This window comes from Argentina silus (genome assembly GCF_951799395.1).
Source record: "Argentina silus genome assembly, chromosome: X".
Lineage (NCBI taxonomy): Eukaryota > Metazoa > Chordata > Actinopteri > Argentiniformes > Argentinidae > Argentina > Argentina silus.
The window spans coordinates 22743429-22757912 of NC_139653.1; the positions used below are offsets into that span (position 1 = coordinate 22743429).

General features: G+C 44.6%; 1 protein-coding gene across 1 annotated transcript in view; it reads right to left on the bottom strand.

Moving 5' to 3' along the window:
* Positions 1 to 823: 823 nt before the first annotated feature.
* LOC310822288 (serine-protein kinase ATM-like) overlaps positions 824 to 14484 on the bottom strand; it is a gene marked incomplete at its 5' end in the record, with an annotated part of 18376 nt that continues 4715 nt past the window's right edge. The window contains 36 exons of the mRNA XM_083694633.1: positions 824 to 1444; positions 1691 to 1839; positions 1951 to 2014; positions 3688 to 3802; positions 3917 to 4003; positions 4152 to 4317; positions 4512 to 4661; positions 5108 to 5224; positions 5822 to 5962; positions 6118 to 6200; positions 6362 to 6500; positions 6684 to 6824; positions 7086 to 7211; positions 7490 to 7697; positions 7854 to 8071; positions 8208 to 8327; positions 8436 to 8600; positions 8765 to 8999; positions 9202 to 9321; positions 9433 to 9537; positions 9673 to 9821; positions 9907 to 10009; positions 10106 to 10194; positions 10296 to 10404; positions 10505 to 10663; positions 10768 to 10876; positions 11016 to 11193; positions 11329 to 11505; positions 11602 to 11743; positions 11920 to 12091; positions 12881 to 12976; positions 13118 to 13250; positions 13354 to 13512; positions 13646 to 13820; positions 14012 to 14211; positions 14417 to 14484. The exon at positions 14417 to 14484 is cut by the window's right edge and continues 59 nt beyond it. Coding sequence (XP_083550759.1) covers positions 1261 to 1444; positions 1691 to 1839; positions 1951 to 2014; positions 3688 to 3802; positions 3917 to 4003; positions 4152 to 4317; positions 4512 to 4661; positions 5108 to 5224; positions 5822 to 5962; positions 6118 to 6200; positions 6362 to 6500; positions 6684 to 6824; positions 7086 to 7211; positions 7490 to 7697; positions 7854 to 8071; positions 8208 to 8327; positions 8436 to 8600; positions 8765 to 8999; positions 9202 to 9321; positions 9433 to 9537; positions 9673 to 9821; positions 9907 to 10009; positions 10106 to 10194; positions 10296 to 10404; positions 10505 to 10663; positions 10768 to 10876; positions 11016 to 11193; positions 11329 to 11505; positions 11602 to 11743; positions 11920 to 12091; positions 12881 to 12976; positions 13118 to 13250; positions 13354 to 13512; positions 13646 to 13820; positions 14012 to 14211; positions 14417 to 14484 — 5051 coding nt within the window. The 3' untranslated portion in view covers positions 824 to 1260. The remainder of the gene's footprint in view (positions 1445 to 1690; positions 1840 to 1950; positions 2015 to 3687; positions 3803 to 3916; positions 4004 to 4151; positions 4318 to 4511; positions 4662 to 5107; positions 5225 to 5821; positions 5963 to 6117; positions 6201 to 6361; positions 6501 to 6683; positions 6825 to 7085; positions 7212 to 7489; positions 7698 to 7853; positions 8072 to 8207; positions 8328 to 8435; positions 8601 to 8764; positions 9000 to 9201; positions 9322 to 9432; positions 9538 to 9672; positions 9822 to 9906; positions 10010 to 10105; positions 10195 to 10295; positions 10405 to 10504; positions 10664 to 10767; positions 10877 to 11015; positions 11194 to 11328; positions 11506 to 11601; positions 11744 to 11919; positions 12092 to 12880; positions 12977 to 13117; positions 13251 to 13353; positions 13513 to 13645; positions 13821 to 14011; positions 14212 to 14416) is intronic.

Sequence of the window (14484 nt, forward strand, 5' to 3'; positions counted from 1 at the left end):
TTTTTTATTTTGTTATTATTATACATTATAGGCACATACTATCATTAAGATAAATGTTGACATAAAATACTTACTTGCAAGTCCACTTGTTCAGGTTCAATAGCAGTTGAGGGTCAATAGTCTACATCTTTTTCTAAATGGCCATTCAACACTACTCACCCCACAGTGAACAAACAAGAGTGCGATCTGTAAGACACTCCTAAGGTTTGGCATGGGGTGGGAGTTTACCACCAAATTTAAACACACTGGAGAGACCAATGAGTAAGCAACACTAGCCCACTGCACCACACCAATGAACTTACTGCACAGTGCTCTGCGTAAGTAATGGGACAGTGAAGCATTTTTTCTTCTTTTGGATTTTAAATCAAACAATTACTATGAGATTAGTAGAGATTCTCAGCTTTTATATCATAGTATTTGTGTACATATTGGTTTCACCATTCAGAAATTACAACACTTTTTATGCATAGTCCCCCTATTTTAAGATACCCAAAAGTAATGGGACAATTGGCTTGATAAGTGTTTCTGGTAGGTCAGGTGTGTTAAAAGAGCATAAAAGAGCATTAAAAGAGCTGTCAATGTGTAGTATTGATTCTAGGCTCTGGATTTGCTTTAACCTCATTAATTGTTTGATTTAAAATCCAAACTTTTGGAGTGTAGAGCCAAAAGAAGAAACAATGCTTCACTCTCCCATTACTTAGGCAGGGCATTTTATATATCTTTTATGATATCTGAAATGAATTTGTGAATGAGTATGTGGTATATTGTGTACTCCATAATTCAGTTCAACCAACAATGACAGTATACAAACTAAAATCAATACTATCTTTATTATTTTACATATTTCAAATAACTATCAGCTTATGATACAATGAACATGTTCAAGAGCAAACAAAATTGTATCTTCAAAATTGCTGAAAGCTATAATCATCGACATTTCATGGATCTGTTTTTCAAAAGAATTGACAAACATAATAAAACCTTACACACGCATTCAATGCCCTTCCATGAAAACAAACAAACAAAATGAACTGCTGAATGCATTCAAACTAAAGTACATAAAGTGAAAGGTAAACATTTATTATTAGCAGTACATGGCATAGATAGAGAGGATTATAGGCTTTGGACAACTTCACTGATGACACTTGATCACCTAATGTCACAAATAGCAATAAAATGTCATTTGCTGGCCTTTGCTTACTTGCCCCTCCACTCTTCATCCCCCTGACTCCCCTCTCCCCTCTCCCATGCGTGTTGGCCCTAGACCCAGGCCTGCCAGCCGTGGTAGAGGCGGCTGAGGTTGTTGGGGTCCATGGCTTGTTGGATGAGGAGGTTGACCTGCCCCCCCACGCTGAGCACTGTCCCCTCCTCCACCCCCTTCAACTTCTCCTGCAGCCGCAGCAGCACACGCTCCGCCACCTTGTTGAAGCTCTGGCTGTCACAACTGACAGGAGGGGAAAGGACACACAGAGCACTCATTATGTGTGTGTGTATGTGTTTGTGTTGAAAATGTCTAAATGTTTCTTTGGTGTCGTTCAATACATCATATCATATCAAAAGATGATGCATTACCATACAGAAGGCCAACAATATTGTATGCCCATCTGAGTAGAACAGTAGTTATTCAAATGATATAATGTCATGGCCCTGTGCTACCCTGGTGCTGTTGTGGAGTCGGGGGAATCAGTACCTGGATTTGCGGTGGGTCTCCAGGTCTTCTCCTGGTAGGATGGAGGTGAGTGTGGCGTTGAGCTCAGCCTGCTCATCATGCTGCTGCTGCAGGTAGAAGGCCTTCAGTGGGTTCATGGTCCAGTCAAACAGAGGGTCGTACAGCAGCACCTACAGTACATCACAGCAAACAGGAATCATAGGAATTATAAGATGCACATGTACAGTAATGAACACACATACACAGGGGCACTGAATCAAATGTTTTGTATGTGTGTGTACCTCAACAATGGTCAGCAAAGCCTCTTGAGAACTCCTCATGACCTCCATGGTCTTCTCACAGCATCTGAACAGTACAGAAACAGGTTTCAAGACTATCCTGATGTACAGTGCCCTTCATAGGTATTGGAAAGAGGAAGCATTTTGTTTTCTTTTCGCTCTATACTCCAACAGTTTGAATTTGAAATCAAACAATTACTATGAGGTTGAAGTAGAGATTATTAGATTTAATTCAATGTTTTACTTTTTCTTCATTTAGAAATTACAACCCTTTTTATACATAGTCCCCCTATTTCAGAACACCAAAAGTATTAGAAAATTGGCTTGACAGGTATCTCTCGTAAGTTAGATATGTTCCATCACATCATTTGTGCAGGCATAAAAGAGCTGTCAATGTCTAGTATTGATTATAGGCTTTGGATTTGCTTGAACTTCATATTAATTGTTTAATTTGTTTGAACTTTTGGAGTGTAGAGCCAAAAGAAGAAAACATGCTTCACTGTTCCATCACTCAGGCAGGGCACTGTATATAGACTTTGTGATATCTGAAATGAATTTAGAGTCTGCTATTGGTGTCTGTCAACATGAGGACCAAAGAGACATCAATGAAAGTCAAGGAAGCCATTATGTGGCTGAAATATTAGAAAAATCTATCAGAAACATAGCCAACACCTTAGACTTACCCAAATCAACAGTTTTTAGCATCATTAAAAAAGAAAGAAAGCACTGGTGAGCTCAGCCATTGTAAACGGCTGGTAGGCCAAGGAAGGCTTCTACAGTGGATGAATGTTCAACATAATTAAGAAAAAACCCAAAACAACCGTCCCACAGATCAGGAACACTCTCCAGGAGTGAGAATCAATGTGTCAGAGACTCCCATCCACAGAATACATCACCCGCCGAACTACAGAGGCTTCACTGCAAGGTGCAAACCACTATATATCCTCAAAAAGGATGGTCAGGTTACAGTTTGCTAAAATGCACCGAAAAAAACGCTCTGGAAAATGGTCTTGTGAACATATAAGAATAATATTATCATGTACCAGGGTGACTACAAGAGGAAGGTTTTGAGTATTCTGAAGTGTACAGAAACATCTTGTCTGCTCGAGTACAAGTAAATGCCTCAAAATTCATTGGATGGCGCTTTATAATACAGTAAGACAATGGCCCCAAACATACTGCCATAGCAACTAGGGAGTTTTTCAGGGCCAAAAAGCGGTCCTTGACTGGCCAAGTCAATCTTCAGATTTAAATCCAATTGAATATGCAATTCATTTCCTGATGATAAGATTTTAGGCAAAAAGACCAAATCAAAACAAACACAAACTAAAGATGGCTGCAGTACAGGCCTGGCAGAGTATCACCAGAGAAGATACCCAGTGTCTGGTGGGGTCAGTGGGTCACAGACTTCAGGCAGTTATTACATGCAACGGATTGTTAACCAAATACTAAACATGAGTACTTTATTTGTACATTATATGATTTTTTTCCAATAATTCTGGAGCATATTTAAAAAATGTTGTACCTTGTAAATGGTGAACCTAATCTAAAAAGAAAACCCATTGAATTGACTCCATTGTAATTGTTTGATTTCAAATCTCTGTTGGAGTATAGAGCAAACTGTTGGAGTATAGAGCAAAATGCTTCCTCTTTCCAATACTTATGGAGGGCACTGTAAGTCAATCGTCTGAGAAAATGATCTGCAAGTCTCAATTCTCTAGGGAAAGTGCTGTGTCTTACCTTCTGAAAACCCCCTCTACCCCTGTTATGCCCATCCCATCAACTACATCTCTGGACAGTCTGAAGGGAACAGTCTCAGGGGTGGGGAGAATCTTGCCCTGTTCAAAAGCAACACCTGAGAACAGAGAGGGACAAAGACATGTCAAGCTGTTAAATGCCTGACCCAAAATGCCCATGTAAAGAGTAGAGAAGTGGTGACTAAGAGCAGATTATTTCCTTGTGCCCTTACCCAAATCTATATGCACCAGCTCAGCTGTCTCCTCATCTATCAGGATGTTCTGGATGTGCCTATCACCCAGTCCAACAATGTAGCCCACTGAGGGAAACAACCACAAAAACAATGGATGGAGTTATTAGTGCCATTAAACTAAAAGCTAAAGAGAGAAGTGGTGACTAAGAACAGATTATTTCCTTGTTGAAAGTTTGTTGTCTGAGTGTGTTGTGGAGAGCAGGGTTAGTTGTACCGATGGAGGAAGTAGCCACACTGCAGGTGTAGGCCAGCCGCTTCTCAAACCACACCGCGGGGTCCAGGAATCGCTCCATGCAGAAATAGCGGAAGACGGGCCGAAAGTTCTGACACACCTCACTGAAAGCCTGGGATTTCCCATCAAAGCCAAGCCTCTGAGACTCCTACAGAATAGACAACAAGAATATATCAAGCAATAGCAATATTGCCTTATTTCATTATTTGTGTCAAATGAATAGTTTTTTCCCCCATTAAGTTTATGAAATATGGATTTTAGCAAAAAGTACAGGAGTGGGTACACCACCAGAATAGGAGTACATAAACACAGGAGTAATAATCCAGCCATAGTGGAACTGACAATCATCTTTTTACGACAAGCTAGGTTGGTCCAGTCCTGGGGCTGAAAGCGTTTGTGGGCACCCTTCTGGGGGTCAACCAGGAACTCCCCGATAGGCACAGTGCCAGAGCACCACTCCAGCACTCCACTGCGTTGGGAGAAGGGAACCACCTGGGCAGAAACAGAGAAAGCTGACATCAGTAAGACTCTGTACAAACAGATCAATTTCTTTACATTACTTTAGTAAAGCACAATACTGAAATACATGGGCACTTACAATAAGAAAATGCATAATACGCATATTAAAATACACATGGATAAAGAAATATAGAAACATTTGACACACATATTTGCCAACTGCTCAGCCCAACTTCTTGAATCTGGCTATTGTCCATAAATTATTGTGCAGTGGAATGGCATGGGGGATTTTCTGTAGTGTTCTGTGCATGCACGTGGACTATGAGTTTGTGACTGTGTCCTGTCTGTCTTTTGGTGGAGGTGTCTCTGGATGGGGGTAGCCAGTGCCTGAAGTAGGATGTAGGTTGTGAGTTTACAAATTATTTGCAAACTTTCTACTCATAAATATGACCAGCCACATATGAGACACAGACAGTGACCTTGTAGCGGCGGATGTTGAGCTTCCTCTTGCGGGTCTCTGTGTTGCGCTGCAGGAGCATGGAACACATGTGGAACACTTGCTGCATGACAGCATCCTGCCTCAGGTCATCCTGGCCCTGGACCACCAAGAGGGCAAAGGTCACCAACATCATACAAACTCTGCACCAGAAATGACCCAACCTCTGTAGAGTTTGTGACAGGGTGTGTTCCCATTGCTAAGAGTTATGTCAAGTCAGCTGACCAAAAGACAAATCGCAGAAAATTCCAGTTAATAATACAATTAATATAGTTGTAATTCCTATTGGATATGGGTGTTTTATCTTGCATTTATGTGATTCTCTGGTGTTGAGAAACAGACTTATTGTATTATTTCCTCCTGACTCTCCAACTGTGAATGTGAATGATTAGCTTGGGAGTGACAAGTGGTCCAGCAAATAAACACAAACGTAACAATACCCTTTGGAATGCACTCAAATGAACAAAGCATGGGAGAGTGATTGATTTGTTATACTACACAAAGAAATGATTAATAATTAACAACAACTCCACATAGGAATTAAATCGAGGTCAAAACAGAACCTCAAGTCCTCTCTTTTCCTAAGCATGGCTTTGTTACAAAAGGCAGTGCATTTACCTTTGAATAGCATACATTACACACACACGCATACTCGCATGTACACTATGATTTTTAGGGATAATACAGATTCTCTCACCTTGACCAGCTGTCGTCTGCTCTTGCCGTCTGAACCGACACAGTCGATGATCTTGGGGAGGTTGACCCCTCCGGCCAGGTGAAAGTGAGGCTTGAAGGACTTGATGGTCACCAGATTGTCATAGTTACCTGAGGGGTCCACCTGTTTCGATAAACAAATATGGACACATTACCTTTCTACATAATTGTTCAAAGCACACCATGGCATTATGTGGTAGTTTAAGCGACACTAATTTAATAGGCATAAAGGAAACTATTTTGTGAGGGCTCAAACTGAGGAACAGATCCATTCTCTACCTTGACCTCCATTGTAGGAATTATGACATCATCCAGGTCATTTATTTTCATGATGAGCTGATCAGATGGAATAGGGATGGCTTCTACAGAGGAACGCAAGGTAATTACCATTGATTAGGCATGTCACAGATGCATTTAATACAGTTACAAAACAACATTAGTACAATGGCAGTGCTAAAACCCTGTGGAAGCTCTAGAGTGTGGTTGTGTTTTGTGTGATGAGGACAGTGCAATTGCTCCTCACTCTTCTCTGTCTTGTGGCGAGTGGCGTCCAAGTAGGCCAGTGTGATGTAGGCATCACAGAGAAGCTCTATGTCTTTGATCATCTGGGCCCTCTTCTTCCTGATCACGTTAATGATCTTCTTGGCTACCTCAGAGCGCTCCTGCAGGAGAAAACACATCCTCATTCACCAGACTCTCACACACACACACACACACACACACACACACACACACACACACACACACACACACACACACACACACACATATACACACACATATACACACACACACACACACACACACTCCTTTCAGTGGGGTCCCGTAGGGGGTGTTAGTCCTACCAGGTCCAGTTGGGAGGGCTGCTGCGGGGCGCTCTTGGACAGGCGGCCGCGGGAGAAGCTGTCATCCTTGTTGGCATTGACCAGAGCCAGGATGATGAAGAGTGTGTGGTGAGGGTGCTCCAGGGACGAGCGACAGATCAGCTGAAGACAGAGGAAGGTGAATATGATTGAAGAAATTGTCTCTTTCTGAGAGGCAACTGGTCCATCAGAAGAACAGAGGAAATCCACTTAATACACCCACTTTGTTTCTTTAGAGTCACCAGATACTCTCCTTGTTGGCGTTGACCAGATACACCGTTTTTGAGATAGTAAGTGCTGAATATTTAAATAGAATGAGCATAATTTGGCCCTGAGTGTAATTAATGTCTAATTGTTGAGTTAACAGTGACAGTGCTACAGTACCTCATTGAGAACATCATGGAAGCCCACATCCTCCGGCACCACAGCAGACATCTTGGTGCCCATGCGTGCAGCCAGCTGGTACATGAGGGGCAGAAACTTATAGGATGGGATCCTCTTCACGCCACCCTGAGGACAAACACAACAGTTCATCCTAAAAGGGTACCAACATAAGTCAAAGAAAATTACATTATATGAACATGTTATGTCTGATTTCCTTTTGAATTAGTATTTCTTCATATTTAAATCAAGTCAATACAACATAATACCGCTCTAAAATGCACTAAACCATCTCAATCTGTCGTTTCTCTCTGATTCAAAAGCAAACAATGTTAAAAACAGGTTCATGACAAGATGTGTTAGGGTGTATAAGTGGCTCCTTTAAGGTGAGTGTGTCATTGTCTCACCTTTATCATGTCGTTGACAGTCTTGATGTCAGCGTTTTCAAGCCACAGCGAGGCTAGGCGGAACACCCATGTGTCATGCTCCTCTCCCTGCTCCAGACACTGGATGTAGTTCTCCACAGCCTTACACAGGAACCTCCTCTTATCGGCCTGCAGGTTGGACAGAGCCCTCTCATCCAGCTCCAACTCCCGTTGCACCTTCACTGTGTACCTAAGAGCACCAAGAGGATGAGGCTTTGGTGTATCAGCACACGCATGCATGACTGCCCGCACGCACACACACACAGTTGATCTGAGCATCTGCATTAAAACAGTAGGTCAATACCACACAACAATGGGATTTCCCACTTGTGTTGCCATCACTGACCTGTTGGTGCTAACCTTGCGCTCCCTCATCAGTCCCACCTCCTCCTTGGCCTTCTCCAGCAAGGCCTGCTTGTTCTCAAACTCAGAGGACTTCATGTAGTTCTCAATGCTCTGGTACTGGGCATCTGAGAACCTGGCCAGAGACAGGAAGGCCTGGGTCCTCTGGCTCTGCAGCTTGGAATTTGAACCCACTGCATGGCCCTTGATCACCTCCACTGCCTGCAAGAGGTCACACATGCACATTCACATACACATACAGTACACACGCATGCACAAAGTGTACACACACACACTATTGTGGAACCTGAAGATAGTACATCTACAAAATATGTAGTCCTATGATTTTCAACCATACCCTCTCTAGATACTTGTCCAGAATGACTCCAGGACTCTCCAGGCACGTCTCAGCCAGCCAGTTCCCACACAGCCTCAGACACTCAGCGTACACTGGCACCAGAGCAGGGTTAAAGTCCACCTGAGCAGGACACAGAAGAATGACCATAGTGTAGTTATGATTAGCACAGACAGACTGAATAGCATCATCAGTATGTGTAGACACATATATACGTGCTGAGTGTCTAACCTGCTCCTCCAGAGTGTGGATCATCTGTCGCAGAAGGCCTAGAGCTAGACCCTGCTCTCCCTTCGCCCAGAACACTTGCGCCTCCTCCAGCTGCCATGACGATGCCGTGGAGCCACTGCCCCCTCCACCATACTGCTTCATCTGGAACACCGCCCTCTCTGCCAGCTGGGCACAGGGCACACAGGCACATACACTCAGTCACACATACTGGAGAGAGACCAGGACAGTCACATATACAGTAGGTCTACTATACCAACCACACACACACACACACACACACACACACACACACACACACACACACACACACACACACTTTTGGGTTCTACCTGTGTGTTTCCAGCTTGGCGGGCCACCTGACACAGCTCCATGAGATGGGAGGTGAGGGCAGTGATGAGGTACTTCTTCCTGTCAGGGTCAGTCTCCCGGGAGATGAGGGTCTCCTGAGCCACAGAGCGCAGGGCCAGGATGGGCTCCACCAGCGCAAAGTCACTGTCCACCAGCAGCTGGGAGTGCTGCTGCCACTGGACACACACCTCCGACAGGCCCGCATCTGTCAGGGGGCTGCCACGGAGAACACACACACACGTACAACTTAGATAACAGTGTATGTGATCCCTGCCTTGGTGGATCTGTGCTGTATTTAACCATATACATTGTATGGACCCTATACAGTGGATTTCAAATATATTGGCACATAGAGATTCTTAATGAGTGAGGTGTGTTGTGTGTAAGCTGCCTGGGAGGTTATGGTTGGTTATGTCACCTGTAGAAGAGTTGTCGGACACTCTCCAGCTCACTGATGCTCTGGAGATTCCGTAGAGCAGGGTAGAGTGAGGACACAGCTTCCAGACTGCCTCTACACAGCTCCTCTACCTCAGCACCCCTACAACACACACACACACACACACACACACATTTCAGGTAATACCCAAGTTAGAAAACTGTTATATCGGTAGTTAATTGTCATGAGTGAAACTATTGTATTATTGTTTACCTGGCATATGCAAGAGTTTGATCGAATGTGGAAAATTCTCTGTCTCTCAAAGACTGTAGGGCGCAGAACACTGACTCATTGAAGCCAGGGTTCAATTTCTCACTCCTGAAACAACAATGGTGTTCATCAACAACAATAACCCGAATATTGTCATGTTCTACAACAATACCAACATAAAAATCTATGGAGTCTCCATAGTCTAATTATACCGTCTTACAGTAAATAGTCCCTCCCACTCACCTTTCTGATAGGTCACAGTCCCACTGCATATTCCTCCATGCAGCCTGAAACCTGAGCTCCCATAGTTCCACCCCCCACTCCACCCCCTCACTCTCCAGACCACGCAGGTACGTGGCCAGGATGTTGCTCAGACCAAAGTTCCGCAGACCCTAAACGACCAATGGAGAAACACCATTAGCTATGGGTCCTTAACCATGATGACAAAGTTATGAGTAGAACCTGATATCTGCTCACCTCCACTATGCCCACTTGGCGTGTGACCTCAGCAAGATTGGAGTGGAGATCGTATGAGGTCAGAGCTTTTCCCCACATGGCCTCATGCTCATATGTCCGAATCCTAAAAACATGGATACAAACAATACAGATTAAAATCTGCTAGTCTAGAGCACACTTAGCTAACAATACTGTAGGCCTACACAAAGGACTGTGTTACCTGGTAAGAGGGCTAGTCATCTTCCCCCCTCCACACCCATACAGACTGTCTGGCTCTCCAATACTCCGATACACTTCAATCAGTAGATCCTACACCATGGATAGAGACATGACAGTACCAAGCTGTGACAATGGCTAATTCATATAAGACATGAGACTAAATTAATTTCGACAAAGGAGAATGTCATTACCTGTAGACTTATGCCTGTGTCTTCCACACTCTTCTCAGTCATAATGGAAATTGTGAAGTTCTGACTGCTCTCATCAAACGCAATTCTACGTGACGTTCTGGATGTAGTCCTGAGAAGTAGAGCACTGTGAGAAGATCATTTATGCCAACTGCACTGATACAGGTTTAATAAACAACATATCTTTGAACAGAGGTGGAAGCACTCTTTACCTACGGTTCTCCTCCATGTTGGATTTGATCTTGTCCACATAGATCTCAGAATAGAGCAGAGCTGTGAAGTGGGCTGAGCAGGACTGGGCTGCCCTGGCCACCTCCAGGTAATTCAGTTCCAACCAGAAGTTAGAGTGGCACACCGTCCCACACTGCTTACTGAAACACAATGAACATCATTAACCACTATGCTCATATAAAAGGCCATAGAGTATTTAAAAACAGGTGTGCAATGCAGTATGAGACAAAAAGCATAGACAAACCTGTCAGAATCCAGAGGTCTCTGTTGCTGTCTCAGATAGTCAATGACAGACAGCATTGTACGCAGAGAGGCCATATCCAATGGACCCTGACTGACAATGTCTGTCTCTCCTGGAAATATAATCAACAAAATGTAATTGTAAAGACCCCCCTAATGGAAAAATCAAGTATTAAATGGGAAACATACAGCTATGTCATACAAATAAGGGCGGTGACCTAAGTAGAAAAGGCCTAATAGAGCTCTACCCACTAGAGTCTGTGGGGAGGGGAGTGGTGGAGCGACTTGAGGCCTGGGCACTCCTGGAGCAGTGGGTAAAGAAATCCTGGGTGTGTGTGGAGAGGAGCTTCCTCCAGGAGCTGTCAACATCCCCCAGCAGGATATCATGGATGATGAGGGGCAAAGCCTTCTGACAGAAGTCTGTTCTCACCTGAACACATGGCACAATACATGGGTTAGGACAAAGATAGGCTGACTATATCTCACATTTGTGACAGAACAAAGCAATTAGCATTATAACAGTAGCTATACTGCAGGTGAGGAGAGATAATAGCTATGTCCTCACCAGACATAGGGGACGTGAGTGTAGCAGAGCCTCATTCCTGACCCCTCCACTGTCCAATAGTGCTGTGCACAGTGTCTTCAACCAGGCCTTATGGCCCCCAACCTGAGGTACCCATAGCTCATGGCTTTCCAGCCTCTCCATGGCCTCCGAGCTCACCTCCGCACTCACCCGCTCCACCTACAAATAATCAATAAACACACACAATTACACAAAAACACATACACACAGATACACCGGACAAGGACATAAGGCCAAATGTCATGTGGGACCCACCCTCCTCTTGGCTGATCTGAAGGGGTTCAGGTAGGCCAGCATGGGGTCCCGGTTGTCTTTGTGCATCTCCCAGAAGTCAGCTCCAGACTGGGTAGCCAGGATGTTCTTCAGACACTGGGCCGCAGCTTGCCTCACCTCAATACTGACAAGACACACAACCACATGGAACCACAACCACATGTGAGAAGAGAGAGAGCCAACACACTCATTGAGTGAGGACTTCTGTATGAGAATACAGTGACTGCTTGACTGGGCTTATGTCAGTGTTGATTTAGTGAGAAATCTCATTCCCCATTAGGTATGCTGTATATGACGTACCAGTGGTGTGTAAGGGCGTTGTTCATGCAGCTGAGGATGATGAAGAGACACTGGGGCTCCACGGTGGAGAAGAGAGACGAGGCTCGAGCGTTGAGCTGCTCCTTCCCATGGAGCAGAGCGATAGTGGAGAAATCTACTGGCCCCAGCTCTCCCAGACAGCTACCAGCAGCCTCTGCAAAGTCACGGTCACACACAGCATTAATGAGAGAAAGGGTATATCAGCTGATAAGCGACAATAAGCTATCCTACAAAATGCATATGGATAACCTTGTGAGGAAGCTTAAACTGAAATTGGGTTCTTACTTTCGTAACAAGGCTTGCTGTCTGTTTGAAGCTAGAAAGAATCTTGCCCAAGCCATTTTTCTTTCTGTAATTGATTATGGTGACTTATTGTACATACATCCAGCCTCTTCTGTGTTACAGATATTGGACTCATGGAGTTTATCATGCATCCTTGCACTTTGTTACAAATGCCAAGTCACTCACCCACCATTTTACACACGCAGACAGCTACATTAGTATGTGTTAATTTACAAAGCCCTTCTGGGTAAACTCCCCCTATACCTCTGTAGCCTGCTCTCCTTCACCACAAGCAGTTACCAGACGAGGTCTACTAGAAGGTTGCTACTTCAAGTCCCCTTTTCATATTGTGTACCTGAGGTATGGAATAGTCTACAAGGTATGCTTCACCTAGATGTACTAGTGCCCCTAAATTAGTTTAAAACTGATGCAAAACTCAGGGGGAGTGTAAATGTTTTCTGTAGGCCGGATCATGTTGTTGTGCTGATTGTATTGTATGTTTTACATTTAGTAATATTGTATTGACTGCTATAGCTTTCTTGGCCAGGTCTGCCTTGCAAAAGAGACTTTGTGTCTCAATGGGCTTTTCCTGGTTAAATAAAGAAATAAACAATAAACAATATTGCCAACAGGCAGGTAAGGTTTAACATACATACTGTACCTAGAATGTCTCTTCCCCCAGGGTGGTTGGCTGCTAGCTTACAGAGCTGTAGCAGGTTGAGCACTAGCTTCACCAGCACACTCTCTGCAGGGTCCACTTTAATAAGGAGTTAAGAGAGACAAGATTGTAAAAAGGCATTCAAACACACAGGGTTAAATGTCATCCCTCAGGTCCTCAGCTGGCTGCTTTTCTGTTGCGTTCTCTCTCTCTCTCTCTCTCTCTCTCTCTCTCTCTCACCATGGCACTCTCCTAGCAGCCTTCTGATGTTGCCTTTGTTGGAGTGGAGCTGTCTCCTCAGGTCCTTCAGCCCCTCTAGCCTAGTCAGAGGCAGGGAATCACTGGAAACTACCGACAGGAAGTGACCTATCTCCTGTGGAGAAGGAGACAGAGAGGCTCATGGGACATGCCGATTGTGTGGGGAGGTGTGATTCAGTTATAGAGGTGAGGGGTGAAAGTGTGCGTGTGTGTGTTACCTGTCTGAGAGTAAAGGTCCCTGTGCTGTATTTGAGTGTGTGCTGCACTGCCCTCAGCTCTCTAAACTCATGGCGGTCTGGGAAAGGCTCCAACCGCTGGATGGCACACTTCAGTTTGTCCTGATTCTCGATCACCAGGAACTTCAGCAAACTGAGCACCTGAGATAGAAAAAGCAAGAGAAATAACAAATACTGGGAGAGAATGATGGAGAGAAAATGAATGCGTTCTACATATTTTGGGCATAGGATCCTGTGTCTTAACTGTTAGCCATTTGAGGTGGCCATGTCTTACCTGCTGTGAGATGTTAAGCTGGCCCGTAACCTGTGCTGTGAGAGTACCAATGATGACCTGCAGGTGGCTCTCCAGAGCGTCGTCACAGAACTGCACAGCCTGGCGACACACAGAGGTCAGCAGGTCACAGCACAAAGAGAAACTGCGACTGGACACCTCATCCAGCTGGGCAGGCCTAGGAATAGATAACAGGAAACTGATACATGGCATAAAATGACTAAATGACTAGAGCAACGAGCAAAGAGTGTGTGTGTGTGTATGTATGTGTGTGTGTGTGTGTGTGTGTGTGTGTGTGTGTGTGTGTGTGTGTGCGTGCGTGCGTGCGTGCGTGTGTGTGTGTGTGTATGTGTATGTGTCCATGCCAACCTGCTGTTGATGTGGTGGATGAGTGTGTAGATGATGTCTCGTAGGACGAAGGCCCAGGCTCCCCCCAGGCCATCCTTCACCTCCTTAAGTAGCAGGCTGACAAACAGGTGGTACATCAGCAGGATACGGTGCCTCTCATAGGCGTTGGTGGTCTCAGCCGCCTTCTGACACACTGCCAGCAGGATCTTCTGGATGGAGATCTACAATACCAACAAAATGGGATAGAATGGTTACAGGATATATACTGTACATCTACAGTCAGTGAGGTGTGCAAGAGACAAAGGAAAGCTTGAAATTATAACTCATGTGATGAAGATACAAACAAATATATTTCAAAATTACTTGAGAAATAACTATTGTTAGGCATGTGCTGAGCCATTGACACAGCATCAGAGGGTATCTCACCGGGGTCTTGGACAAAATGGCCACGAGAGACTTGTGGTTGGTGCTGTGGCACTTGCTGAGGTAATCCA